Genomic DNA, 27,441 nt, shown 5'->3' with positions numbered 1-27,441 from the left:
AGCCAATCACGTGTGGGAATACTAAGATACCCTGGCCATTCCATGAAGACTTCACCTTGCTCACGACTACATCATACAAGATAACACCATTGAAAAGAACGCCAACATGTCTCGCATGCCAATACGGACCTTCTTGGTCGCCGCCAAAAGACAGCTTCAAGATTCGATCAGAGACCAGACCTACACATCCTTTGTAATCGGCAATGAGTCTGCAGACCTAGATTCCATTACATGTGCGCTGGTATACGGATACATCCAGTCGAGCAAAATCGAGTCCAAACGTACTGGAAGACTGGTCGTTCCAATTGCGAACCTTCCTGCTTCTGATTTGCCTCTACGGACTGAACTCACTGCACTGCTCAAACATGCAGGCATCAAGCCGTCAGATCTGATCACATTGGATGACCTGGGAACGAGCCCTTTACCGCTGGACAAGACAGACTGGACGCTGGTAGACCACAATGCTCTCCAGGGTCAGCTTGGTGAGCGGTACCGGAGTAGAGTCGTTGGCGTCATCGACCACCACGAGGAYGATAATGCTGTCCCCAAAGATGCTGCATTGCGGATTATCGAGAAGTGTGGAAGCTGCAACAGTCTCATGATAAATTCTCAAAGGGAGACTTGGCAGTCGCTTGGTTCCATGGTGTCTACTTCGGCCGTCGGACTCGGCCAGGATGACATCCTTATCGACGACTTTGCATACGCCTCGACATGGGATGGGCAAGTGGCAAAGCTCTCCTTGGGATCCATTCTGATCGATACCGGCAACATGGAGATTGAATCGAAAGTCACTGATCACGATCGGAAGGCTGTCCGGTATCTAGAAGCCAAGATCAACGTCTCTCCGAAGCTGGGGAAGGATTACGATAGGAAGAAGTTCTTTAACGAGATTCATGATGCCAAAATGGAAATTTCCAGCCTGTCTCTTGCTGATGTCTTCCGCAAGGACTATAAGGAGTGGAAAGAGGGCGATCTGACACTGGGAATGAGCAGTGTAGTCCAGTCCTATTCCTACCTTCAGGCGACAGGAGAAGACCTCCAGGCTGCTTTGAAGAGCTTTGCCCAGAAGAAGTCCTTGGATCTCTATTCGATTACAACTTCCGGCACGGACGAATCGGGTCAATTCTACAAGGAAATCTTGCTGACCGCCTTAGGCGGTCAGAAGGCTACAAAAGCGGTCGAAAGGTTTGTAGCAATAGCTAAAGACGACTTGCAGCTTGGAGACAGAGACGGTGTCAAGTGGTCAGCTCCGTCAGATCCCGATATCTCGTTCCAGCATCTCTGGAATCAGGGCAATGTCGAGGCAAGCAGAAAACAAGTGGCACCTTTCCTGCGGAAGGCCATGGCCGATCAGTGAATACAGTCTCAGTAGCTCTACACACAGGCCCTAATACGATGCCATGGGACTGCATACATTTGAACAGCCAACCAGTTCTCGTATCGACATCTCTGGAATCGCATTGTCCGGTGCCACAGGATGATCCTAACAAAAGCATGCTGCAGTCTATGAGATGCATCACCCTTCACTTTCTGTGCGCATGTAGGCCTCTGACAATTCGGCTGACCAGGTTGTTCGAGACTTTGCGGATCAATATGACTGACCGGATGCCACAAACGCGGTTCAGGACCATGCCACCGGCCTATCCACATGACCATATAATCGGGACCCAACGCAAACTCTGTTTTCCCGCGGAGGAGGATGTCATCATCGGAACAAAAAATTGAATAATTTTCCTTGTATGCCCAGAAAAATTTACAAGTGGACCGTTCGTCCTAATTGCCGCTGGGATGCAGAGCGAGATCGTCTACTTTGCCTGAGCGAAGCACGCCCAATTCGGCTCACAGCACGAGGTTGGTCAGGTCTTCAGATTCCACCGAGACACCTTTACATTCGCGCCGATATCTCTACCTTACCTTTCTCCGCGCCGCTGCTTCGCTTACAGCGCCCCTGAGTCAATCCATTGAGAAGGATCTGTGAATTTCTCTGAGCGCTCGACATACAAGGACGGCCAATGCCATATTGTTGTGGCCAAGGAGCTCTTCCTTAGTGGTGGGAAATCTTGGGGAAAGTCCTCCAGGGCTGTATTCGTGCCCGGATTCTCGAGAATTGTAGACAATGTTTTCGATTGTAACGCCATCTCCAACCCGATCTTCGTGACTTCCCATCGGTGACTGATATGGTTCGGCTGTTGGTTGCATGTTGTTGCAACAGAGTGTCGTTCGTCAGTGATCATGTTTTTAGTCGTGGACACAAGGTACCTTACGTGCCACCCCGCCTCCTATATCGGATCATCATCCATCGCATTAGCTATCATCATCACCTACATCCATCAACGGCTACACCTTGACGGCCGACGCATGCTGTGCCATCTGGATGATTATCCATGTCGCAATTGTTTTCCCCACGGCTCGTCTTTGCGCTGCTGACATCCAGGAAGCACTGAGTACATGTCCAACGCCGCCGCCCGGACATCCTGGAACGCTCTTATCAGGACCCATCATATCACTTCTCGCAWGAAGGTCACCAAGTTACGCCAAGCTGCGAGTAATGACAATGTCTTCGCTCTGCTGCGAAGTGGAGGATCACCTGGCATCATGTATGTTGAGGGAGGAAAAGCTGAAGTAGAGAACTGGGTGGCCGCCGTTCAGGTACGTTGTCGTAGTACTGCGGGCCCGCCGTGCATCAAGACTAGGAGGCTGCCTTGTGCACAGTTCTCCATGATCAATGCTGAGTATTCGCTGCAGAGATTGCGATACAAAGACTTTCAGCTCGCTGCTCGTCCTGCAGCAATTGAAGTTGAAAGCGCCATTAGTACCACTGCCGATCAAACTTCCACTGGGCTGTTCGAGACTGAGTCTGTTAAGGATTTCGCTGCCCAAATGGAAAAGCGCCGTGTCCTGGACTGGTGGAGAAAGGCAATGGGCTACTCCGGTAGTGAGGATCGCTTGTAGCTGCCAAGACTCGAAAAGCCTGCACCTCAATCGATGTCGACGAGGCTGCAGAGATTGCAATTGAAGAAGAAATCTACCCTCGGCGAGATTCAGGACACCCCGGCCACATAACTGGACTCAGCGAAAAGAAGACCGGCAAAAATATGTCGACACCAGGAGCCTGGGAACCAAGCAAAAGCAAAAGTACTACTCACTCACTTAATAGTGAGTGAACATTGTATAGCTCCGAACGGTTTCGATCCGTTGCCCTCCGGGTTATGAGCCCGGCGCGCTTCCGCTGCGCCACGGAGCTTTAATGGTTGTACATTGGTTGTGAGTCTTGCAAAAACGAGACTGAATAAGATCATCTCATTTCGCCGCTGCCGAGATGTGACTCACTGGCTGCAAGGGACTATCAACATTGCGGATCCACTACGCCCCTACAACGGCCAAAACAATCAATTTGTACGGGTTATTTCATACCAGCCCTATGTCGTCGATATCACTGATGTAGAAAGAGACACAAGGGATGTTTGGACCACGACCACTCTTCAATACACGTCACTTCTTCCGGTTAATAGCTGCCAATCTCAGGACCCGAGAGCTGTCTCTTCATTCCAGTCCATATTCTCAATCTGCGTGGGGGTCACCCCAGCGGCTCCATCTGTGCCACATAGCACCATCGAAGACGAATCCGAAGAGCTTGTCTTGTTCCTGAACGCCGCGAGTAGCCGTCCAGTTGTAAGAACTTGGGAGCCGCTCATTTTCCGAATCTAACATCTGCTCCGTTGGATACGAGGAGCCTTGTCCGTTCCACTGGAAGAAGACAGTGTCGATCTTGGACCCAGCAACGAAGCCGTGAGCCCTGTGTACCCCGATGCCGCCTTCCACCTGGAAGAAATCTTGAACAGCTTCCCTCATCCACCAAGCATTCGAGACTCTATCTTGCAAGTAGAGCGCCGGACAGACCGCGAAAGCTTCCACTGGCACTTCTGCAAGCAGCCTCGGCGGGACTTTGGCTTGCAATTGTGCCATGACCATGCGCTTCAGATTGTAACCCATCGCCAAATTCGATGTCCATTCGAATTCGTAACTGTCGAACAGAGGACGACTCATGTCAGGTCCTTGATTCTGGTGTTGCCACGGGGAAGATTGGGAGCTTGAGTACGGTTCTTCGGGTTCGGGTTCGTTCTGTGCAACCATGTGCGCTATGAAGACGGTGTCGTCTTTGAAACGAAGGTATACACACATGCAAGTTCGGCATCCATATGTGCCTACAGCATGGATCTCTTCTTCGCCGATCTTGAATGGCAGCACGTGTATCTCTCCTCTGCTTTGTGCGACGTCGCGATACTTTTGCGGTTTGGACATCTTGGTGCTCTCCAGTTGTTTACCATGAAAGAAGATGGGAGGACTACCTATCTATACCTCCTGGTTTGCTTTCTATTGCCTGCAGGCTCGCTTTAACKATTAAGCAGACAATGAGAGAAGGGGTAGGACAGGGTAGATGGCGAGAGAATCGACGAGCATGCCTCCACATGGATCACGAACTGCCTCGTCAATTGACAGAATATTTCTCCTTACTGCAAATACTCTTGTCACCGAGAGCTGCATGGCTCTGGGAGCATCAACTCTAACATCTGAACAAGCTCGGATATGGCACTTCTGATTGGGCAGAAAGCTCTGCACAGCTCAAGCTCCTTGTCCGTGAATCGATGAAGGTATATAGTCCATGTCGATAAGCAATATCCAGCAGTGTCAATAGTAACGTCGACGTGATGTAGATGTAAGTGTGAAGACTGTCGGCGTTTCGATAATCTTTGCAAGTCTATTCCTCGCCGCCAAGCCGATCGGTACGAGCCTACGAGGTTGATACGAGTGGACCTCTCCTGCCGATTGATGGGCTTTTGAAGTCATTCGACCTCACGACACACCACCGTCAACCCTCCGCTCCACCCAAATCATGTCTTCCGCCGTTCTGGCTCGCGTTGCGCGAGCAAGTCTGTACAACACTCAGGCCTGCCGTGTGCGCCCGGTGCGCGCCCTCCAGATCGCGCAGCTCAAGCCGGCCACCRCGGCCTTTTCCTCCGCCAGCAGGAGAATGGCGGGCGACCCCGATCCGCACGACCCACACCACGAGGAGAGCTTCGAGGAGTTCAGCGCGAGGTAGGTTTCCGCCCGCGCGCCCTGTTCCGAGGACCGCAATGGCTCCGGGCAGCAAGGTGCTCAAACTGCCTCACTCCGCCGATCACGACATGGCGGATCCCGGACACGACCATGACCTGACACGTGCTGACCCACAATCCACCATGCAGGTACGAGAAGGAGTTTGAGCAGGTGCAGGACGTGTTCGAGCTGCAGCGCAACCTCAACAACGCTTTTGCCTACGATTTGGTCCCTTCACCTTCCGTCATCATCGCCGCACTTCGGGCTGCCCGCCGAGTGAACGACTTCCCCACCGCTGTCCGAGTATTTGAGGGTAGGCAGGATATATACCGGGGATACGGAGAGCCATTGTGACTAATGCTGTACACAGGTATCAAGGCCAAGGTTGAGAACAAGGGTCAATATGATGAGTACGTCAGGGAGCTGGAGCCAATCCGGGAAGAGCTTGGAATCAACTTGAAGGAGAACTTGTACCCGGATGAGTCGTAGGGCGACTATCTGAACAAATGAGTGCATGTGTCTGATAGAAGATGTGGGAGGTAAAGGGAAGCGAGGTTGTTGGGAAAAGTAACAAAGGTGTATACGGCAGAGCAATGGAGATGGATGTGATGTGCTCTGCCATGCTACAATAGTCACTCAGCATATGTACAGGCTCTCCTTTTTGTCGACGTTCCTCGCTATTTCTGGAGAGCAGCGTGGGAGGCAGATAATGGTCATGCTGCCTTGATCCCATACTGACCTGAGCAGACGAAGTGACGACAAAATAGAGAAAGGAAGAAGGTTGGAGTATGTCTTCAGCAAACGACCACTGGACGAATCAGCGCTTCCGCACGTCTGCATTTTCAACATTACAGGTGGATAACGGCTGTCTACCTATAACTGGTGACACAAGCGCGAGCTCTTCCGCCAATACTTCAGGCCCTCTTGCAGCTTCTCAATCGATGCTCTCTGAGCGCTTGACCAAATGCTCGCCTGAGGCCTCCTTTGTCGCCAGCACTTCCACTCCCGAAGCCGCAGAGCCTGCCCCAAGCATTACCATTGCTTTTGCTGCGCCTCTGGGAAGAGGATCTGCTCCCGAATCCATATTGTCACCCAGAATCTCCTCAATCCGTAACCATGGAGCAGTCCGGAGGTACGTGGAGAATCTCGTGCTATATGGCGCGGAGTTGGCGGCAATCGCAGCAAATCCCAGAAACAAGATCGACGCTGTCGCGAGAAGTCCAATACCATACGCTAGCCAAAGATGCCACGCAGTATACTTGTAGACGTTGACTGCGCTCCAGTGCAGAACTGGCACAGTTACATTCGATGAGGTCGCGGGATTGCTCATCATTGCTACTGTCATGTTCCGGAAGAGTTCTTCCAGCTGTCGAGCCAGCGGAGGACCGTCGCGCGCAGAGGCAAAAGGAGTGTCGTGGACCCGCGGTGAATCCTCATGCTTCGCAAAAGCCCGAAGTTCTGGAGAAGTACTGAGCCTGGTACTGAAGATTCCAGGAAAAGGAACAGGAGTGTTGTCCATCGCACCTCCATCGGTGTACACCTCATTCGTTGCCTCGCTTGCACCGTTGACGGTACCAACGACTGTCTGGCCTATCATCGCCATCATCGCGAAGCAATTGTAGATCCTATTGCCTGACGGCTCATTCACAACTGGAGACCCTGGGCCATCGGGCATTGGGATGTATTCGGTCGCCAGTCCGAGGTCAGATGTGTCGCTGGTCTTGACGTCTATCATCTGATCATTCTCTAAAGTACGGACGGTAACTTCGTACGTAGAGTTGCGAAGCTGACAGGATGTAGCCGTCCATTCTTGTCGAGGGTCATCGGAGTCTGGAGCGGAGTCCGAAATTGAAGTGCGAGCGACTACAAAAAGTTGCGGTGGTTGTACGCCGAACATTGACGTTCGAAAGCTCGCTATTGAATCGCACGCAACGGTATAGCCTTCGCTGGACGTTTCCAATGGAAGGGATGCATTGAGATCGAAGAAGTCGTGGAACTCCGGACCGCCATCCTGAGCAAAAGACAGGTATGAGATGAACGACATTTCAGCGCGAGCGCAGTACACGTGGTGCGTTTTGACTTGCTTGGTGGAACACTCCAAGATGGGTCCGGAGAACGTCGTGCTGTACGTAGAATTGATTTCGGCTGTCTGTATTCGGGGGATAGCGCCTGTAGAGGCGGTMACAATACCCAAAGCTCCAGCAGAGCCTCTCAGCTCTGCTGAAAAGGTGAGATTTGTGGTTTGGCCAGGCTCCAGATTTACTCCGCTGAAACCCACGCTGCGACTGTAGTTGCCTGAGATGAGAGCAAGATTAAAGTCCATACTGGGGACTGAAGCGGATGAACTGGAGTTTGCCAGAGCCGAGACGACTGATAATGTTCCAGGAGGAAAAACAGTGATGATGGATAGGCACCATGCGGCTACAGCCAATGTGACTAGGAGAGGAAATTCGCGCAGTAGCCTCCAGTCGTCAAGAGCAGATGGCATCGTTACCAGACAGGTGAGTGAATCGATGTGAGAGACGCGCAGCTTCTGGCCTAGCAGCCGTTTCCAAAGGATTTGAGAGTATGCCAATGCTACGGCGGCGGAGAGAGATATCTTGGTGAGCGTTGTGAGGGCTGTGCCGATGTAGATATTCTGATTCTGGTTGTAGGTCTGTTGGTCGACTCGCTGCCCACGCAGACTTTCATAGAAGCAATGATGGCCCACTGCTGCTGAAGCTGCGATCGTGAAGCACACTAGCATGAGGAACCGTGAGTCTTGAGTCCGCGTGATGAAAGAGGACATGTTGAAGGGCATCTTCAGCGGAGCTCCTCAGCGAGCACGCTCTTGAAGCGGGTAGTGATAGAAATGGGCAGATTTGCGGTGATATCTTTTTGGTCGTGTTGTCGTTATGAAAGAAAACACAGCGCTCCTGATTGAGCAGGGCAGCAACCTTTAACTCCTTCATTGGCCCTCCAATGTAGAGCCCGTAGGAGGCTCGATAGCACTGATGAGAAGGCCGCGGTCTCGCGCTAAAATGTGCGGCTGAGGTGCGATCCTAAAGTATGCAATCCTTTGCAGCTTTACTCACCTAGGGCTGTGGGGAAACCAAGTATAGCCTCTAGATTCGCACACTATGGTGACTAGTGGCTTCCCGCTTCCTTCGAAAGAGTATCAAACAATTGAATGAAGAAGATCGGCCTTTCGTATGCTGTCAGACCGTCAGATGCCGTGCTGTGTTCCTTTGAAGTGCAACGTAGAAGTGACTTGTGCTTAGATTTGCCCTGAACTTCAATCTGACGATGAAATTTAAGATAAGTTAAGTCTAATGAAAACCGCCATATACCATACCTTTGTCCTTCTTTGTCGGACTTGTTTTCTGAAGGATCGCGGGTGAGTCTCTACATGGTCGCTACATTTCTGTGGGTATATCAATCGTGACGGTAAGGTAGCTACTGGTAAATGAATGGCACATATTACCATGCACCCAATAGCCTTAWTTGCTTCCAACGGTCCTGAAATGTTTCGTTCTTATCATTGAGGGAACACCGTGTAGACTGAGCCCTTGATAGCGTAAAGTACAGTACCAGGAGTAAAAAGCAACCGAAATTTAGCGAGCGACTAGGTAGGAACCATGCGAGAGATCCAAGTCACATGACCCGCCCACCAACAACCTTCTCGCGGCTCCTCAGGATTTGGTCACAACCACAATCATAATCGAAAGACCATCATGTCCGCAATGTTCGAGAGGATGAATAGTGTCGACACTTGCAATTGTCATGCAGCGCCCATACTATCACCAACCAAGAACACGCAAGAGTACGAGTAAAAGACGCGGCTCCTGCAGCTTTGCCACCTTCACCGAATTCCCTTCAACATGCCACAGCCTCTGCACAGTGCACGATATTCCAAATGCACTTGCCTTCGACATCAGGGCCTATCAATAAAAACCTCACAGTACTAGACATGATAGCAGCTTTCTTGGATCCCGCGACGCGCGGTTCGCACCAACCGTCGACTTGGCAAGCATGGGCACAGCCTCACAGGGAAGCAGGAATTCTACCGCCTACAATGTACTCGCGTTCTGTGGCGCTGTTGAGACAACTTTCGTCACGACCCTTATAGGCATCCGAATTTGCACACATGGCATTCGCTACTACTCAGTACTAAAGGTACAATACTATCACGCATCCCAGAAAACTTTCTTCACATCATCCCACTATCTCGCTGTTCTACGTACCACTTTCTTGGCCCTACAACGCAAATCCGCAAATTCCCCTATTCGTTATTGTTTTCTTATAAGATTCAAGTTGTCCATCATGACAGACCACAGCGAAAAGTCCCAAGAAGCGATTCAGGAGGCAGAAAAGCCATCAATACCGCCACCCGCGTATCAAGAGACCGCCACTACCTACATCGAGGAGGACAACTTCCACGCAGTTGACGCACCAGACGCCATGTCTCAAGATACCATGGCTCCACCAGCGGGCCCAAGCAAAGCAGTACACGAGGAAGCTCAAGACACAGATCGGCCGAATATGCCGGACAGAACCTCATCAATACTGAAGGGCAAAGGCCGTGCTTACTCGCCCTCTCCAGTGGTGGATACTCCCGATCAGATCGTATCGCATGATGAGAAGGTAGAAGAAGGATCAATCATTCCGCAAACATCGCCATCAGCAGAAGAAGAGAAACGAGCTCTTCAAGTCCATTTTGCCGAGCCACAAGAAGAGGAGGCAGCACCAGTACTGCCGGCGCGACCATCTGACATCCGAGTCTCGGAATCTTTCTCGCACGAGATCATACACTCAGATCCTGTATTGTCAAACTTTCCACTCGAAGCAGCGGGAGCTTTGCCACTCCGATATGTATTTGCATGGAGTCGCCCCTTGCTCGAATCTCCAACATTGGAGATCAGACCGGCGGACAACGCAACGATTCCATCATCATCTCCAGCTGTACCACCTACTAGACTTTGGAGATTGAACTACGACAAGAAGTACCATGCTCGGCTCCATCGATACACATCCACTCCGCAAGATTACAACAGCAAGGCACAGCTTGGCGACTTCCCCTACCGTCAGATTGCAGAAATCAAGTTCCCGGAGTTCATAATCCCTGGAATAGGCTGCGGAGCGATGGTCAAATTTGACATGCACGAAGAAGAGCTCGCACGTCTCGGGAGCTATGCCACTGCCCGCGGGAAGAAGCCCATGCCTCGAGTGCAGAAGTTTATGCAGTGCGAAGGCTGGCTTACAACCTCTTACACTATGGAAGTTCCTGTTCTTGACCACCTTCAGGCCAGTTGGAGAACTGTCCCTCGTCCGAAGGGAACCAATCCTGGTTCGGGCTTGGAGAACGCGAAGGAGACCGCCATTGTTGAACGTAAGACCACCGACATGGAAAAGGAGGCTAAAAAGCAGAACATTGCGCTTGTGACAATCAGCGATATGGTTGCGATGGCGAAACGCACCCTCCATGACGAGACTTGGACTCCCTATGCACCTCAACAACTGGTAGTGGAATCCGATGGACGGGTCATAGCGACTTACCAGCGTGCTTCGCCATTCGCTAAACATGCTGGCGTTCTTACCATTCACAATCAAGAGTTGAGCCATGTCAGCTGTGTGCCTGAGTTTATTGAGGGTATCGTTATTGCAACAACTACTATGGTGGGCATGCAAGACCGCATTGGGCTGGCCTCAAGCTTGATGGAAGCTGCCAGTACTAGCGGGAAGTGGTCTCAAGGGCAATGGATGAGAGTGCAAAGAGAATGGAAAGATCGCAARGCAAGGCGACAATCAGTAGGAACTCATCCTTATGGAAATACTGCAGCACGTCAGCAACCAAGCCGAGACTCCGAGGAGGTCGGGTCGGAGGCTTTCGACGACGGACTTGAAGGAGCAATCGGTGTTGAGGAGAGAGAGGCTGCGAGAAGAGAACAGCTGGCCTGGGATGAAAATCTGAAGGCTAGATCGGCAGATGATGATGGCCTTGGCGATGTACTCAGTGCCGAAGAAAGAGAAGCAGCGAGAAGAGAGCATCTAGCTTGGGAGGAGTGGAGTAGAACAAATGCTCTGTCGGATCTGCCAGGGACAGAGCCAAGGGATCAGGCAGCGGGGTGGCAAGAGAAGAACCAAGATCATCTGCGCTTGAGGACAATCTACGCTTGATAAGCGATTCGTAGGAATTATCTTCTGATCATGTATTTTAGTAGTAGAATTAGGAGTACGGCGTCATGTCTATCTTCGAGTCTGGCTTGGTGAGGTCCCAACCCTGCATCAATCATCCCATTTCCAGCACGCGACTTTCAACGAGAAGACAAGGAGGCAGTGCATGCAGTGGCACTCCTATCATCCCGAAGCTGGCGTTCCACATTGAGTGATCCATGACGGCTATTGTACGTTGCATATGCGTGCGTTGTGATCATACAACCATTCCTGATACGCAAGTATGACGACTTCTCGCAGGGATTGATTGCTACCGCTTGTAGCAAGCATAGATATATATGCCACTCTTTTGTTGCCTTCCATCGCCCTAAAAGCCGTAAATAAACAATCCACAACTTCACAAACACCCACCAAATACGATCAATATGCAAAACGATAAGGGCCAAGGTGTATCGCACGCCACCGATTCGTCGGTACCGCAGACATTGCAGGAGAAGGTATCGACCACTTCAAACAAACCTCATTCAACAGATACTCATCTTTCAATAGGTCCCCAAGGGTGTAGAGGAGAAGATCCCCGACGCTGCACACAATACTGGCAGCAACCCACAAACTGGCAAAGTCTCGCACGCCACTGGTGACTCCAAGGTCCCACAAGTCCTGCAAGAGGGACTGCCCGAGAAAATTGAGAAGGTGGTGCCAAACAAGATCCACGATACCAAGGGAGCGGTGTTCAGCGATGGCAGTGTTGGCAAATAGGGGGTTGTGTTTGTAATTGTGGAATTCGATCGCCAGATTTCTTCCCAATGATGGATGTTTGTTCAAGTGAGTCAGTAGGATCAGTCCTGACATCCGGCCCGCTGGCAACTCTTACCAGCCGCTCAAATATGAGTCCCTGCCATGTTTGCCAGTGACACCAACGATGATGTTCTTGCTGAGATGGAGTGGCCAGGAAATGAATCAGGTGGGGAACAAACCTGTGAGGGTTACAAACTTGACAAAAGCCCGCCTATAAGACGTACGCAGGATTTGTTCGTCCATGTGCCGTAATCTCTCATTCCAAACGTTCAACATGCTCACATTGGAGATCTCCCTCGAGTCTCTGATGGTTGTCATCCTTTTTGCTGTACTTGCCGCCTTAGGCATCCAGTCTGGAGCTTTTCACTACCGAGAATACCTCAATGATCCATCCGACCACGACGGGATCCCCGCATGGAGCTGGCAGCGCGATTCCTCTGGAGCTCACCGTCACGGTACTCGGCTCAAGAAAGAACAGTCCGAAATTCAGCAGCTTCTCGAACGGATGCCCTTGCGTGGAAGCGGGGACGTTTGGGATGCAGGAGAACGTGTATCACGACAAGTCCATCATCCTCGGCAGCGATATCGAGGCCCGCATCAGCAGTTCAACGATTTCTCGCTAGACATGCACGGCAACTTTCAGGATCTGACTCAGGCGCAACAGTACAATTCAATGCAGAACGAGCTATACGGCAAGAATCGTGGGAGGCAGGCCAATTACCACATTCCATCGGCGCGTGCATTCCACTCGGATTCTGGCACCAATACGGACCGAGGACTCCAGACTGGTCATGCAAGCATGATAGAGACCGAGAGCGCGGATGGAATCGTACAGACACAAGATCAGCAAGAACCGGATCGTCCGGAAACGAGTGTGTTGGAGCCCCAGGCTTCGCTGGTCGTTGAAGCAGTCTCCAATTTGCCAAAGCGTTACAGTGCATCAGCGTAGAAGAGGAAGGCTGAGGAGCTTCAATATCGTGGAGAACATGCTGTCAGTAAACAAACAAATTCAATGCTCTGCTTCAGGGGTTCATATCATCTCGWGGTGAGGCTGTGGTTCATGTGCAAGTCTTCGGCTCCATCGGTCTCGTATTCGCCGTTTGTGATGGACCTTCCATGATTAGACTCAACAGGCAGCGTGTAGTCACAGAAACCCGCTTGTCCTCTTGCAGCGCGGAATGTGAAATCATGAGTCTTGGTAATGATGTTGTGGAGAAGAGAAGGCAGGTCACCTAGGAGCGAGGAGGCGGGCAAGAGGCAAGAGGTCTTGGCACTAATCCTCGTACTTTGATCCCAGCGCCCGAGTTCATTACCACACTACCATCTCATCACGATGCGCCAGATCTGCTGCGTGTCGAGCGTGTGTTGTTAGACGATGGCGCTCACCCCATGCTTTCAAGGCCTCCGCGGTAAAGAGCTGAGTAGTAAGCAGGCTGCAGGCAGCCGTGAGTATATACCACTACTTCCGTTCTCTATCTCTCTGAGTACGCCTCTCATTATTTTCGTATCATGGCGTTAGCAACCCGCAGCAGCACATCGAAAGGAGCCGGCTCTTCCAAATTCATCTCGCGTCGGGCAGACGCCTCCGACGAACAGAACTTACGCCTACGAACAGACGCCTCGAAAACATGGGCCACCAACACAACCTTTCAGCCTTCATCTAGGAGCTCAGCCCCAGACGAGCCACCTCGATTCATCATCGATCTTTCTCTTCCGCCAGAACAAAGATACACCGAGGTGTGTCAAGCATTCAAAAAGGAGGTCCAGAACCTCCCGCCTCTTTTCGATGAGGTCGTTGGAGCTTCCAAGTGGATACATCGTCTAGCTTGGTTGTTTCTAGGAGGACTTTACGACAAGGAAGAGACCAGGGAGCTGAAAGGGATCAGCCAGGCGACCGGAGTGCAAATGTACCTCTTCGTCTGCTTCAACGTCCTGCTGGACTTGCTCATGGGCTGCTCAAGTGGTGGTGCAGCAGTGCGGAATGAAGAGCAAGGCTTTGGAATAAAGATGGTTCATTTCAGAACTCTGGATTGGGGAATGCCTTCACTGAGAAAGGTCGTCGTACAGCTGGACTTTACAACAGAAACGAATGGCCCGATTGTTGCCTCTAGCATAACGTACGCTGGGTATGTCGGTGCTTTGACAGGCGTGAGGAAGGACTTTAGCATGAGTCTCAACTTCAGACCGAGAAGGAATGACAAGTACAAGTTCTGGCCTGATGTCAAGTACTACTTGCACTTATTACTGGTGCTACTGGGCTGGAGGCGGAGCATATCTAGCGAATTGAGACAATTCCTCCTGCCGAAGCGAGTCGGGAATCGTTTAGACTGGTGGCGCTACGCCGACGTATTACTCAAGGTGGGCGGTAAGCACGGCGCTGGTAGATTGAGGAGCACARCTTGCTACCTTTGTTTCAGTGATGGGAAGGAGACGACTGTTGTGGAAAAGGATCTTACCACTGCGGTACTCAGGTCGAACAACGACTTTATTGTCATCACGAATAGCGATGTGGAGATGAATGGAGGTATTGCAGAGGAGGGAGGAGACGCCTCATCCCACGCCGGAGCACTGGCTGAGCTTGTGCACGATGCCATCGACAGGCGGCAATGTGCTGAGCACAATTACACTAATATGAGAGTTCTGAAGGGTGMGAAGCCGCCTTCCAATGGACGCGAGGAATGGAGGACGGTATTGGAGGTGGACGACATCGTGCAGCTTTGTCAAAAGTTTCCCACGACGAACGAATGCACGCATTATGCCTGCGTGATGGATCCTTTGCAAGGCAGAGTGACGTGGTGCAGGAGGTGGATGAAACCTGTTTCTGCCAAATGGATCAGGGAGCATCAAAGTCATGCCCGGTAGAAAGTATCTAGATGGCAAGGAGATGAAAGCAAACGCCTTTCCATGATCAAACACGTCAATGGCAGCATCCCTCGCATGCGTAACACCCAAAATGCAGGTCCAGCGTCACCTGCAACCCTGCCACTGGCTGGCCGGGTCCATCTCCAATGTGGTTCCTAGATTGGTGCTAGTACGCGTGGAATTGATTCGAGATCCGCCTCTCTCACGAGAGTCTCGCGCTGAGTCGTGTCGACGCGCTGCATTAGCTCCGACGGATCCTGTGCCCGTGCGGCCGTGCTCCATCGGTTCCCAACTCGCTTTTGCACTCTTCTTCGACTCTCGAGAGCACTCCATCACCCTCGTTCAACATCCAAAAGAGTCCTCAGTTCAGCCTGACGTGTGTGTTGTGTGTTGTTGACCTTCACCCAGCGAAGCTTCAGAACAGACGGGCAACCTGGTCAAGATTACCCCAACAATCAACAATAACAAGCCAGCTCCCACTCCCACGCTATTGAGAGAATCCGACATTTCACCATGACCACACACGCTCCCCGCGTGCCGTTTGCACCCCTCGACAACCCCCGTCTGCAGCACTTAGCCAACGCGAAGAATCKCCAGAATGGTACGACTGACGCGTGAGAGGTGTCGGCAAGTGCATTGTATTGACATGGCGATGAATTAGGCGCCCTCGCACCAAAGTCAACATCAACCCTCCACAGCAAATCCAGCATCGTAAAAAGCGTGTCGTCGTCGAACAAGCGTGCTTTCGAGGACTCCGCCTTTGACGAATTCGACAGTGAGAATGTCGACCCTTCCAAATTTGATTCGCCCACCAAGAAGAGCAAAAATGGTGCTTGCGAGGAGCCATTCACGTTCGCCCTGACCTCTACCAAATCAATGCCGCCGCCTTCGGCATTTCCTTCACGATTCTCCACACCTGTCAAACCCAGCACCTCCACTACACGTTCTCCCATGACAGCACCCGCCGGACGGTCCCCAAAGAGAAAGATTGCTGGAATTAGCAAGAATCGTCGTGTATCTGCTCCCTTTTCGCGCATTGACCCGCCGTTTGCTTCGCGGTCGACATCCACTCTGCCATTCAGTCTCGATGCCGTGCTGGGTGGATCTGTACCGGCTGCAACACCCAGTGCAGGTGCCACAATTCAAGAAACCATGCCCAAGAATTGGATCTTTGAGATTTACGAAGATACTCCCGAGGAGGAGGCCGCCAATCTGATGGAGCACAGCACGCTTACATTGGACCTCAGCTCGGATGATGAAGATGGGAGGAAAGACAGCAATCGCGGGAAGGAGAACACGCCGCCAGAGGGGTATGACGCTCCTACCGCTTCACGTTCTGCCGTCGAACCTAGTCCTACCGCCCCGCAGAGAGTCAAGAAGACTGAGCTCATTCGGAGGAAGGCCGATGTCGATGAGATGGACGATGGAGAGCGTTCGCCATTGTCAGACCTTGAGACGGAGCATTTCATTCCAGAGGGTCTTGACAAGGACTCTCACGTTGTCATTGAGGAGAGTGCTGAGAAGCCGAGTGGAGTGAAAGAGTTCACAGCGCCGGCGCCATTTCCACAGGCGGAAAAGAAGGCTGAAGTACCATTACCTGAAGAGAAAGCATCACCAGCTGTGAAGGATGAGAAGAAGGAAGAAGTCGTCGTCTGGGAAGACAAGGAACATGTTGCTGCTTGAATGATGTTATGCTTGCTTGGTTGCGGCGTTTGCTGGGTCTCAGTACTGGCCTGGGAGGAATGATATGCGTTTATGATGGTGATGGCTACAGTATGCTGTGTTCGAGATTGCGTTGCGGTGCTTTGATGGGTAATTGCGAAAGCGGGGTAAATCAAGTTGCCCGAATCCACAATGTCGAAATTCTGAATTGAACTGAGTTGATCAACCGTTCGTTCACTATGCTCGTGAGATCTTTATATTATTCTGGGTTGATATTGTCATTGTGGAGCGCAACCATGCATGTTCTGCAATAATCGAGACTCATGCCAAGTGCGGCGTTCCGGCGGGACATGAGACCCCTTTTCCGATACAGGCTCGCCTGAACGCTCCCATGGACGACMCTGGCCTCTCAGACAACATTACAAGGCCTGTAAAGTATTGAGTAGGCGCAGAAGAGATGGAAGTCAAGGCGGGTGGCGCCAGGAATACCGCTGGGGTGGTTGGCAAGGGAATGTCTTTGTGGGGGGAAGGAAGATCGGCGCTGCCAAGCCTACTTAGCACATAGAATTTTTATCGATCTTGCCTTCGGGCATTTGGTCAATTTGAAACAATACAGAGAAGATTAGCATGGCCCCTGCACTAAGGATGACACAGTGAGTTTCTTCCCGATTCAGCGCAACTCAATCAATGCTAACCACCTTTGCAGTGCAAACGTAAGTGAATCGAATACCCCGACAGATGATCAGTATACTGACTATCCAACCAGAAAGTTGAGCTTGAAATTTTTTTTTATAGTAGTATAGTAGTAGAGCTCTTTGTTTTTTGGAGCACTATGTTTTCTGGAGCTCTATGATTTTTGGAGCCCTATGTTTTTTGGAGAATGTGTGGGGAGATGAACTCGTGGAGGGAGTGGAGTTCGAGCATGTCATAGTGGAAGACAGAAATCAGCCCACGTACGGAGCTCAACTACATACACAGCAACACAAGGCACTCGGTCCTGAATTCCTCAACCCAGGCAAGCTCGGCGCATGCCTCGTGCCAGAGATTGGTGGTAGGCTGTTGGAGAAGAATAATCTAGCCTACTCCAGAACAACATCTGGGACCGCCGCAAACTCTTGACAGTCGCATCGGGATTGTCCAGGTTCGAGAAAATCTCAAAGGCACAGCGACCATCTGCTACACAGTACGTTCGATGGAAACCTCATTGCATCCGAAAAGCCAATATTGGCCGTCTACGCTAGAGAATCTGGCTCACATCAAATTGTGTGCCGTTTGTGATGCTCTTGTAAACGGAAAGCTCATCGATAATCCATATTTACTCTAAAGGTTTCTTGAGCTGTATTCCAGAGCAGCTGCTGCCTCCTCAGACCCAATTCCCTGTTTGCTAACAGGATACCAATTAACATTTTTTCAAGACCAACGACATTTTATGCGACGATCCCTTCGACCTTGCTGTTGTTTAGACGCGGATACTAACACTTTTCCATTCGGAGCTATCATCATCCGGTACGAAATTCACCGAGAAGAGCAGTCAATCTCAATCTCGCCATCTCATCATGGGACACTCCAGACAAGAGTCCTCGGTGCATGAAAGCCTAGCCCGTTCCGATGATTACGGGCGCAAATTCAGCACTTACATCTTCATCATTGATGAAAGAAGATCCGAGCAGCAGATTCCACCACACCAAAGTCCATCAAGCATCGCGCCGCAGAGCAAACCGCCAACGAGAACACCAGCTCGCTCCTCAAACGTGCGACACTTTGTGGGCGTCGCAACAATCCCTCAATTGCCGGGATTGCTACCTCATCGGCGGCATGAGAGTCATGAAAAGAAGGCGTAATTTCGCAATCTCACCTACGAGCGACAGTTCTGCCTCGACTCACCCGGCGTGCGGTAAAAAAGTCTTCCAAGCCTCAAGCCACGAAAATAGCGTGAGAGAGACACTCAAGAGGCATCAGCATAACGTGTGCAAGGGGAGYTGGCTTTTCGCGGAGTTGGCGAGTTTTGCCTGATCAAGGCAAGGCTGCCGCTCTCTTGATCAGGCATTGATCAGATCAGACACTGGTCAACTGCACGAGAAGTCAACTCCCCTTGCACACGTCACATGCAAGCAACAACGACAGGCTGCGCAATTCGAGCATCACGGCTGATCTCAGCAGCCACCGCATGGGTATGGCTCCCTTCGTTCCATCTTTGGCGACAGTAGGACGCAAACTTTGGAGCGTGGAGATACAGCGATGCTAACATCGCTGAAGATCGTCACAGAGGAGCGCGACGCATGCCAGCAGTTGCTGTGGGCACGAACGAAAGTCCGAAGAGGTACCTCTCCAGAGAAGTTCAAATATGTACGCCGTTGGTGACAATGGGACTCTGCATGTTAGTGACAATATGTTAGTGACAATGTGGAAGATTAGCGATCCGAGTGATGCAAGGACGTCCTTACAGAGGCATCTCTTCGAACCATCCCTGCGGAGCTATACTCCTTCGGCGACAATGATTTCCTGGTTTTAGCTGCGGACCTCCTGACAAGGTTGATATCGTGCAAGCGAACAGCTCATGTCGATCGATCCAGACACACAGTGCGCCATTATCTCGTGCCCGCTTTTCTCGAGATCCAAAAACATAGCCATCGAATATCGGCCCGCCATCCGCAGGGCACTTCCGCACCACGGCCGGTATCCCAAAAAAGATACCGGCTCCTTCGATATTCTTCCGCTAATTCAGACACCGACATCGTACGCATCATCTCCTTCGGCCTCCAGTCCTAGGATCTGTTACAGCGCGCTCGCTACTGAGCATAGTTTCACGACGCATCGAGCGACGAGCCATCCCYCTTGCGTCCTGTCCGGTCTTTCTGCAGAGGCTTTCCACTGCTGTTTTAGTCGGATATTTTCCTTCGATGGTAGTCCAGCTCAATGGAAATCACCGWCGAAGAGCTCCGCGTGGGGCTCGCAATGCTCCAACAAATACACCATGACCGCATCCACGACGAAGTCCTATGCGTTACTCCCGGAACCACCACCATCAACCAGACATGCAAGCCACTAGTCCAGCTATCCATCAATCATGCGATTCGCGAGAAAGCTGCAAGCGCCTACTACAGCGGTTCACGTATCTGGACGTTCACGGCTGTATTCGGTCATTTCGTCTTACGAGTTTGGCCACAATCAGCCGTGCTTTGCGCACACGATGCGAACCAACTGAAGAGCGACTTCACTCTTCTGCACGTGAGAGTGGTGTGCATTTCAGCAGAATTTAACGGTGCTCGCATACATTGTGGCGTGGCCCGTGAACCTCGTCCCCTTTAACGCTGGAATGTCGTATCCTCTTGATTCACAAGCTCGTCCAGGATCAACTGTGCTCGCACAGATACAGCTCAACCTTTGAAAGGTATTTCTCTTTCGCTCGAAGATAGCATTTTCCTGCTTTCTTCTTGCTTCACAAGTTCGACCGGAAACAAAGGTGCTCGTGCATTTGAAGGTTGTATTCCTTGTTCGCTTGAGGATCGCACCCCTTTAATTTTCCAGTCTAGCAACATCGACCATGCTCCTGCCAAATACAGAACCACGGGCAGAGGATTCTCTCTCCTTCGCTTGAGGATGGCATTCTCCTGCTTTGCGAGCACGGCAGCGATCGACTGCTGCACATTCCAGAGGTATCTTCCACATCATCTCCAACGGAAGAAAATAACGACCTTGCTTTCCAGATTCTGGAGGCTGAACTCAAGACGGACCGAACTTCACGCAGTCACGATGAAGCACCAACCGAGCATACAATCKGGAAGAACCCTCCATTCGAACATACGCTCGAACGAAAGCCTCATGGCATCATCGCGTTGTGTGACTACGCAGCTTGTGGTGATCACTTCAAGGGTGAACAGTGCATCGACATACCGTGCAAGCACTGTCATTGTGATGGTCTCTCAATGCACGCTCGCCAACCGAGAAGGGTCGTCCCATGCATAATACCGTGCTCATCAGGTGGCCTGGTGAGAGGATATCCGCGATATTGTGAATGTCAACTCACATGTGAATTTGATGCCAAACAGGAGGAGCTGGACGACAACATTCCATTGCACTGCCACGACAGGCGATACTTTGATAACATCGAGGCTGATACTGAAGACCACGGCAAACCAATCTGCCATGAAAATCCTCGATTGTGCATACCTTCGGTTTCTTCTGCTCCTCATACGTCCCGAGGTCGTCGCTCAAAGAGCCGCTCAGCCGAGTCAGGGAAAAATTCAAACTGGAGATGCGAACGAGGTTTACTTGCTTGTGTAACTTGATGTAGTCTTGTGGTGACTTGCTCGCCTAGTTTTGGTGATGGTGGGGGCTATTGATGTGGGAGATGCTTCGGTGTTTCGCTACGAGATTAACTTGGTTGTGGCGAGGTGTTTTTCCTGTCCTGACGGAGACCGCTCGACATACGCACCTTTGGATGCGATTTGCCGCAGAATGTCGTGGTGTGGTAGAGACTGCTCGAAACACTGTCTCGCGTGGCTTTGGTTGTGGCACTTGCGAAAATCACGATACTCGATGTCTCCGCTGGTATGTGATTCATTGCTGACTAMGGCACACCGTATCGAGGGAGAGCTCGGAGACGATGCATTTTGGTCGGGCAGTACCTTGCAATCAGCGAGAGCAATAAGGTACCTAGCGACCTCGCCATTCAAATGTTGCGGGAAAGATCTCAAAATCGGTGGCAATGGCTCGCGTGATTGGGGAGAGGAATGCTTCCAAGGCAAATACGCATCTCGAGGAAAGCCGGCTTGAATGCGGTCGGTGGGTTCAGTTCGATGGACTCCTCACCCTTATTTCTCCCGCATGGGACCGAAGTGTCGTCGCCATGGGTTGAGATCCGAAGCATCGCCGGCAAGAACTGTCAGCCAGTTTCCGTTCGTGTGAAACCTCTCAAAAGATGTTCGTGAATTCGAAACATCATTCCTGAGTTACGTACTCAGCAATTACGCCAGCTCGCGTCGCTTRGCTTCGGCGGTGGTCAATATCTTGTTCGTTGGGAGGGTACAGCACAGTATCAATCACACAGTCGATTGGATGGCTGTTGTATATATCCCCTACGACGTTGGTATCCTCCACTTCACGCTTGTCGTCTTGCTCGGATGTGACAGCTTAGAGCCCGATTTGCATTTGCGCTGCCTCTCCGCGATGGGCGTTTCTGAGTCCTGACCGACCCTTTCATGCGAGCACTGCAGCTTCCAGATTGAAAATCCGTGCTATCGACACAGGACTCGTAAACGTCCTCCCAGCGTCCATGTCCTTTTCTCACAACGTTTGGCCGTATGGATTGAATTCCGATTTGATGCGATTTGGATTGCTTTGAAGGCAGTGCCCACAGCGGTCAGCTTGCGCTGCTTTTTCAAGCCATGCTTTTCCAAGCCACGCCCCTGCCTTTCGACGCGCTCAAACAGCCTGGTTTATCTTGGGGTGTTGGAGAAATGCATGCGAGCGCTGCGCTTCGTTCCCGCGTTACATCTCTCCACACCTACGCCCTCTTGTACGCCCTCATGTGCTCGAGCTCGGAGTGTCTCCAGATATTCGCAGTGCTGCGGTTCCTCTTGTCGTGCTTCAAGGTCCAGTCTTCGTTCATCGTATGCTTAATCGAGATCGATGCTTTAGTCGTTGTTCGTCGTCTTTTTGGTCGGGCTACCAACAACTACGGGGGAAGCAGACGCTGTGAGGAAGCTGACGCCGCTTTCCTCGTGTTCTACGGGGAATGAGGCTTCATGGCTTGGTGCCATCGAGATATTCAAGCCATGCTGAGACGAGGTCGTCGCTCGCAGAGCAAGTCTGCGTAGTATGCCAAAGGGCAAATCGAAACAGCCTTGGTGGCGCGGTTGAAGAGGTAGCACAGGTGATGCGTGAACTGCTCTATCTGGTCAGCCTCGAAGGAAATGTCGTCCTTGATAACCACGTAGTAGGCTGGACGTGCGGTTCCTTAGGGGCCTTAGTAGGCCTGGAGGTAGAATTCGCGCAGGATCTTGTGGGTAATTCCACGGTCGACGACGGTGCCTAGAACTGGGTTCCAAGAGCCCTTGTCGCGTTGAGAGTTGTAATCAGCGTCCTCTGGCTTAGTCGGGTAAAACCGAGTAAGTGTGGTGACGCTTGCCGACGATAATAATGGCGATCTCGGGGTGCTTCGCCTTTAGCATGTTGCTAGCGTAGAGCCGCGCCGACTCATCCTCTCTTGCTCCGTGTTGTGTAGTCATGTCGAATTCCTCAACATCACGGAATGACACTTCCTTCCCACCAAACCTGATCAATATGTGGCTGTGCCAGCTGATTTCTCTTCAAAGCAATGTCCACCAAGAGTGAAGCAATCGAGACGCTGTGGCTAGAAGTGGCCCGGCATGATTTTTCGACGACAGAAAGAGGCTTCGATGACGGATGGTGTTGATGCTGGCGTTGGTGGCGAGGGCCGATTAACTCTGGTTTGTGTGTTGGGATTCTCTTGAAACTTCTTGCCGAATGTCCCAGATAGCGAAGGGCTGGAAAAGGCTTGTTGGGAATACATCTGCCGCACCGTCGCAAATTTGCTAAATGCGGCTGCGCGCCTCAAGAGTCCCATCATCAGTTTTGAAGGCTCTTCGCTATTACCAGGCTCGTGGTCGTGTTGCCATTGCCATGTTGGGAATGCCGAGAAATGGCCATAATCGCTGCGATGTCCTCAGATTGAAGTCATTGCTCACGGCAGGTGCGGAATCCCCATTCCGCTGAATCGTCTTCTCTCCGGTCTCGATAAACGTTGACTGTTGAAACCGTCTTCAAAAGCAATCTTCGTAGCCGCCACGTTTTCACTCGTGTCACTTTCAGCTCCGCTTTCACCTTTGTCGAGGGGCACCCAAGTTTTTCATAACTGACCACTAGGGTTAGGGTTTGGGTAACGCTCGTGCCTGCTATCGCTCCACCGGGGAGTACCAGACCACAGATTACTGTTGTTATGTATATAAAGTATATGCTCGGCGAGTTACCAAGTCGTTGCCTGAATGTTGGAAATAATGTGACCCTTTCGCTTCCAAGCTTCTCGTTTTGATCATTTCCATAATGCAGACTCTGAAAAGCATCAACCTAGCTCCTCAACCCAATATTCCAGACACGGGCCGCCTCCGACAATCGTTTCGCAATTCGAAGGTGGAAGGGACAACTGGTGGATCACAATTGCAATGACCACCTTGCAGGACCATCAGACGTGCGAGGTGACACAGCGACGATGCATAAGGAAGCATAGGCTCTGCCCCACACAAATACAGCTGACGGCGAGAGAGCTTTGTAGTTTCCACGTGGTAATGCGTGCAAACGCTGATGAGATTTAACGTCAAGCCTACATTACTGTGCACCGCCAATCGAAGCCGTCGAGCCAGTATAGACAGATTCGAGTTCAATTTCCTCGAGCGCTCTGTGCCTTACGACATACAAGCATGATAAGACCGACACCCATCTTTGAAAGCGAGGACCACGCGTTCAGCACGCGTTCAGGGAGCTCCTCTTCACGATCAGCCGTCGAATTCACCTGGGTCTGACACCCGCATGCAGACGAAAGCCCTTGTGAACAATTACGATGTCAGCCCCATCGTCGACTGCAAAGCATCGCCTTAATTGCTCAACTCAGACAATGAAATCGCCAGCGGCGAGTACAGAACATCAAAGACAGCGAGGCAAAAGAACATCGGCCAGCAACGAGCCCTGAATCAACACGAGGTAGAGGATGTTAGGGCAAGAGCAAGGATCAAAACATCTACGRTCACATTCAGAACGAGCTAGAACAAGACACCCGCTCGAAGGAATCACAAGACACGTTCGTGATGGGGTGTCCTCTTGATGTGAAGATCAGAGATGCAATCTACTTTCGAATATACCTGATCGTAAGGCCTAGCACCTTTCTCGAGAACGTCTCAACCTTCTCGAAACAGGATCAGAACCGGCCTCGCATTATCGGGAGCTCAGCGTGGTCCGCAGACGAAAGCCTGATAATACTTACCATACAGCAGCCTTGAGTCTCCACCTTCTAGATACATTGAGCGCAGACCGCCTGGATGCAGACTGCATCATTTTGATGATCAACGGCGTACACACACCCCAACCAAGGGCTACCGGGGACGACTGGAGAAAGAGCCACTGCGAGCCCGGAAATAAACGCACTAGTGCAACACGCGTATGGCTCCTCCTGCTATGGTGTAAGTACGAGTCGGCAAAATGCGATTGTCGGCAAGGGAGAGCCATGCAAGAACGAGACTCCAAAAGACAACGTGGACACTCTACCACAGAGTGTGGCTCCGCCTGCCATCATGCAACCGCCAGAGGCATTTCCTCACACATCTCCAGCGGTCGAGACCTACACCCGTAGAAGCAGTCAGCTGGACTACTGAAGACCCACATGCGTCGAGCTCGACCATATATAACGCCCCGGAAGCTCCAGAAAGTCCGCCACAACGATGGACAGCTTCAGGCCTGTACCCTTCCTTTCGGATGTTCGACATAGGAACGCCAATTGCCGATTTGGCATATCGCTATACATTGAGCTGGAACCGACGGTATAGCTAGAGCCGAGGACGGAGCTGGACATTCTGCAGTCGAGGCAGGTGGAGTACTCCACTATCATTCGATGGTATAGCCCAGGTGTCGGCGGTATGAACCTGATCATTTATCTGAGGATCTTCCCCTCCCAACTTACCATCTCTCTCTCTCTCTCTCTCTCTCTCTCTTCAAAGTCAAGATCATGCATGTCAACATTCTCATTCCATGCTTCGCAATCAAAGATTTCCCCACCTAAGAAACGGGAAACATTCCCTCGTAGTTGCAGATGCCCATGACCAACAGACTGCCTGAATCCTTTAAAAGGTGGCCGTGCCAACAGGCGTGTAGCAGAAACATTTTTAGACCGGCCCTCCTCTTCGGTGCATGCCGATTAGTTGCTTCTTGTTCAATCCAAATCATCCAACAACGCTTGTTCTATGTGTGCCTACATGGACGTGTTCAACCCTTACTTTTTTTGTGACCGAAACATTGACACTAGCATTGTCTTGCTCCGTCCTTGCCTTTTCCTATCCTTTTGCTGAGAATGGTGGAAATATACTACCGTGTGCATGGGAAAGACTCATTATCATTGGAGACTGGTATTTCCATGGACCACGGGGCCTTGATTCGTCCTCACGGCCAGGTCAGCGCGTCGAGAGATATCACAAAGTGCCATTCGACCTTCTCTTTTTTCACTGTCCAGGTCTGTGCTGGAGATACAGAGACGACGTCACTTGGACTGGGATACACCTCATCTTTATCACTGAGACACTGTCGAAAGCACGGTGTGGGAAGATCTCGATTGTGCTTTTGACGGCTCTGGTCGTCGACTGTCCAACTCAAATCCGTTCATACCAGATACGTTCCGTAGCCTGTCGTGGAGCATGCACTTCTCGATAAGGTAGGCTTGATCTGCATGGCATTACACCACAGGTCACGCAATCTCGTTGTGGGGGAGAATCGTCTGAGATTCGTTCGTCCAAGAAGCCCCCAACATTAAAAAATCCTTAGCGCCCTTCTTGCAGCGCTGCTTGTCGCACTTTCTGCTGGTGCTCTTGCCACCACGCGCGTCCATGATAGAGTCGTCTTCGCCCTCTGCCGCTCTATTGGCATTTGTACCACCCGCATTCCGCCCAACTCTGTTGACGGCTGTTGGCGTACTGCTGGAACTCCCAAATGAAATGAGCTCTTCGTCGCCACTGTCGTTGTGCTCCTCGTTAGCACCCTCCTTCCACCTCTCTTGTCGCCAGGTTTGCGCTTGGAAATCCACATCCCCCGCTTGTCTTGCCTCGTCTTGATTGCCTCCTGCCTCTCAATTCCATCCCCTTCATCACTGTTATACTCGGAATTCCCGTCACAGTCATCCTCATCATCTTCAGCATCCTCAGCCTCATCATCTTCAGCATCCTCATCCTCAGCATCTTCGAGCTCATGGGCCGTTGGGACCAGCCGGCAGATCGCAAAAGGCGTGCGATTTTTCGATGAAATCGTAGTCGTCACGCTGGGCAGCAGGGACAACGAGGTCGTTCCAAACAGCGACGACCAGCGTCCAATGCGAGAAATTGGCAAGTTTAGTTGYAAGTTGAATTAGCAAGTTGGCACTCTCCTCGTGGTCCTTGACGTTAGTGATGAGTTTATGCGGTCCATACGTGCGTGCAACGTGGAATGCTGGGTTGGGACGACCGTCGACAACCTACCTTCTCACAAGCTAGTCATACTGGACGCAGAGCCCATATCCGTCACCGACAGCTGCGCAAGTTTGATGGCCAGCTGGAGAAACGATAGTGGATCCGCTCCTGCTTTTGCGCTCTTTGACGCCATTCTTATTCCGCTGGTAAATGGCCACCATTTCTTGCTCCTCCTCTTCGGTCGCTCCTCCTCCTCGAGAATCGCCGCACGCAACAATGTGTGGTCATCTACAACCCGGATGCAAGTGAGCAGAGCAAAGTCGCCAAAGTAGTGCTTAGCAGGTTCGGTTGTGCGGAGTTCCTGATCGAATTGGCGCCCGGATCGTCTCCATAAGGCCTAGAGGTCTGTGGCTTGCTCGTGTGTTATTATGCTGCTCTGTACATCGCTCGCGGTTCAGTGAGGACTTTGACGTTTCAGGATGGAAAGTGCTTGGCTGCTATCGCTGAGTGTCCAGGTGGATAGCATGGGCGTTGATTGACGGTTTGGAGGAGACGAAAGTTGCAAGGTTGCGCTTGGACAGTGCGACGCCTAAGTTAGTTCTACATTGATTGCTTTGCTGTAAAATCACACTGCGCCGAAGAATATTTCTAGTTCTAGCCCCGGCTTTAACACAAATTCCAAAAAGTCTCTCAATCCGAACCTCAC

At 51.4% G+C, this 27,441-nt stretch overlaps 13 protein-coding genes and 1 non-coding gene; 10 read left to right on the top strand and 4 right to left on the bottom strand.

Moving 5' to 3' along the window:
- Positions 1–106: 106 nt before the first annotated feature.
- On the top strand, positions 107–1,357 carry RCC_07640 (related to exopolyphosphatase; the record flags this gene model as incomplete). The annotated part of the gene is made up of 1 exon (XM_023772896.1): positions 107–1,357. One exon carries the CDS (start codon positions 107–109, stop codon positions 1,355–1,357), a length of 1,251 nt encoding a protein of 416 aa, XP_023628664.1.
- Positions 1,358–2,448: 1,091 nt separating this feature from the next.
- RCC_07639 (uncharacterized protein) lies at positions 2,449–2,952 on the top strand (the record flags this gene model as incomplete). XM_023772895.1 has 2 exons in its annotated part: positions 2,449–2,649; positions 2,746–2,952. 2 exons carry the CDS (start codon positions 2,449–2,451, stop codon positions 2,950–2,952), a joined length of 408 nt encoding a protein of 135 aa, XP_023628663.1.
- A 220-nt stretch (positions 2,953–3,172) lies between these two features.
- tRNA lies at positions 3,173–3,244 on the bottom strand. The gene has a single exon. It is a non-coding gene; the product is annotated as a tRNA-Met (tRNA).
- Positions 3,245–3,561: 317 nt separating this feature from the next.
- RCC_07638 (uncharacterized protein) lies at positions 3,562–4,302 on the bottom strand (the record flags this gene model as incomplete). Its single annotated transcript, XM_023772894.1, has 1 exon — positions 3,562–4,302. One exon carries the CDS (start codon positions 4,300–4,302, stop codon positions 3,562–3,564), a length of 741 nt encoding a protein of 246 aa, XP_023628662.1.
- A 592-nt stretch (positions 4,303–4,894) lies between these two features.
- RCC_07637 (probable cytochrome-c oxidase chain VI precursor) lies at positions 4,895–5,586 on the top strand (the record flags this gene model as incomplete). XM_023772893.1 has 3 exons in its annotated part: positions 4,895–5,097; positions 5,247–5,410; positions 5,468–5,586. The coding sequence occupies 3 exons, from the start codon at positions 4,895–4,897 to the stop codon at positions 5,584–5,586; spliced, it is 486 nt and encodes a 161-aa protein (XP_023628661.1).
- A 445-nt stretch (positions 5,587–6,031) lies between these two features.
- Positions 6,032–7,885, bottom strand: RCC_07636 (uncharacterized protein; the record flags this gene model as incomplete). Its single annotated transcript, XM_023772892.1, has 1 exon — positions 6,032–7,885. The coding sequence occupies one exon, from the start codon at positions 7,883–7,885 to the stop codon at positions 6,032–6,034; it is 1,854 nt and encodes a 617-aa protein (XP_023628660.1).
- A 1,514-nt stretch (positions 7,886–9,399) lies between these two features.
- RCC_07635 (uncharacterized protein) lies at positions 9,400–11,253 on the top strand (the record flags this gene model as incomplete). Its single annotated transcript, XM_023772891.1, has 1 exon — positions 9,400–11,253. The coding sequence occupies one exon, from the start codon at positions 9,400–9,402 to the stop codon at positions 11,251–11,253; it is 1,854 nt and encodes a 617-aa protein (XP_023628659.1).
- A 422-nt stretch (positions 11,254–11,675) lies between these two features.
- RCC_07634 (uncharacterized protein) lies at positions 11,676–12,009 on the top strand (the record flags this gene model as incomplete). XM_023772890.1 has 2 exons in its annotated part: positions 11,676–11,747; positions 11,800–12,009. The coding sequence occupies 2 exons, from the start codon at positions 11,676–11,678 to the stop codon at positions 12,007–12,009; spliced, it is 282 nt and encodes a 93-aa protein (XP_023628658.1).
- A 313-nt stretch (positions 12,010–12,322) lies between these two features.
- Positions 12,323–12,997, top strand: RCC_07633 (uncharacterized protein; the record flags this gene model as incomplete). Its single annotated transcript, XM_023772889.1, has 1 exon — positions 12,323–12,997. One exon carries the CDS (start codon positions 12,323–12,325, stop codon positions 12,995–12,997), a length of 675 nt encoding a protein of 224 aa, XP_023628657.1.
- A 560-nt stretch (positions 12,998–13,557) lies between these two features.
- RCC_07632 (uncharacterized protein) lies at positions 13,558–14,910 on the top strand (the record flags this gene model as incomplete). The annotated part of the gene is made up of 1 exon (XM_023772888.1): positions 13,558–14,910. The coding sequence occupies one exon, from the start codon at positions 13,558–13,560 to the stop codon at positions 14,908–14,910; it is 1,353 nt and encodes a 450-aa protein (XP_023628656.1).
- Positions 14,911–15,423: 513 nt separating this feature from the next.
- Positions 15,424–16,593, top strand: RCC_07631 (uncharacterized protein; the record flags this gene model as incomplete). XM_023772887.1 has 2 exons in its annotated part: positions 15,424–15,511; positions 15,572–16,593. 2 exons carry the CDS (start codon positions 15,424–15,426, stop codon positions 16,591–16,593), a joined length of 1,110 nt encoding a protein of 369 aa, XP_023628655.1.
- A 606-nt stretch (positions 16,594–17,199) lies between these two features.
- RCC_07630 (uncharacterized protein) lies at positions 17,200–17,425 on the top strand (the record flags this gene model as incomplete). XM_023772886.1 has 3 exons in its annotated part: positions 17,200–17,225; positions 17,279–17,285; positions 17,339–17,425. The coding sequence occupies 3 exons, from the start codon at positions 17,200–17,202 to the stop codon at positions 17,423–17,425; spliced, it is 120 nt and encodes a 39-aa protein (XP_023628654.1).
- Positions 17,426–21,959: 4,534 nt separating this feature from the next.
- On the top strand, positions 21,960–22,313 carry RCC_07629 (uncharacterized protein; the record flags this gene model as incomplete). Its single annotated transcript, XM_023772885.1, has 1 exon — positions 21,960–22,313. The coding sequence occupies one exon, from the start codon at positions 21,960–21,962 to the stop codon at positions 22,311–22,313; it is 354 nt and encodes a 117-aa protein (XP_023628653.1).
- A 3,790-nt stretch (positions 22,314–26,103) lies between these two features.
- RCC_07628 (uncharacterized protein) lies at positions 26,104–26,379 on the bottom strand (the record flags this gene model as incomplete). Its single annotated transcript, XM_023772884.1, has 1 exon — positions 26,104–26,379. One exon carries the CDS (start codon positions 26,377–26,379, stop codon positions 26,104–26,106), a length of 276 nt encoding a protein of 91 aa, XP_023628652.1.
- Between the last annotated feature and the right edge of the window lie 1,062 nt (positions 26,380–27,441).

Source organism: Ramularia collo-cygni, assembly GCF_900074925.1.
Source record: "Ramularia collo-cygni strain URUG2 genome assembly, contig: RCC_scaffold12, whole genome shotgun sequence".
NCBI lineage: Eukaryota > Fungi > Ascomycota > Dothideomycetes > Mycosphaerellales > Mycosphaerellaceae > Ramularia > Ramularia collo-cygni.
Note: the sequence above shows the minus strand (reverse complement) of the source record. Positions and strands in the feature narration are given on the sequence as shown.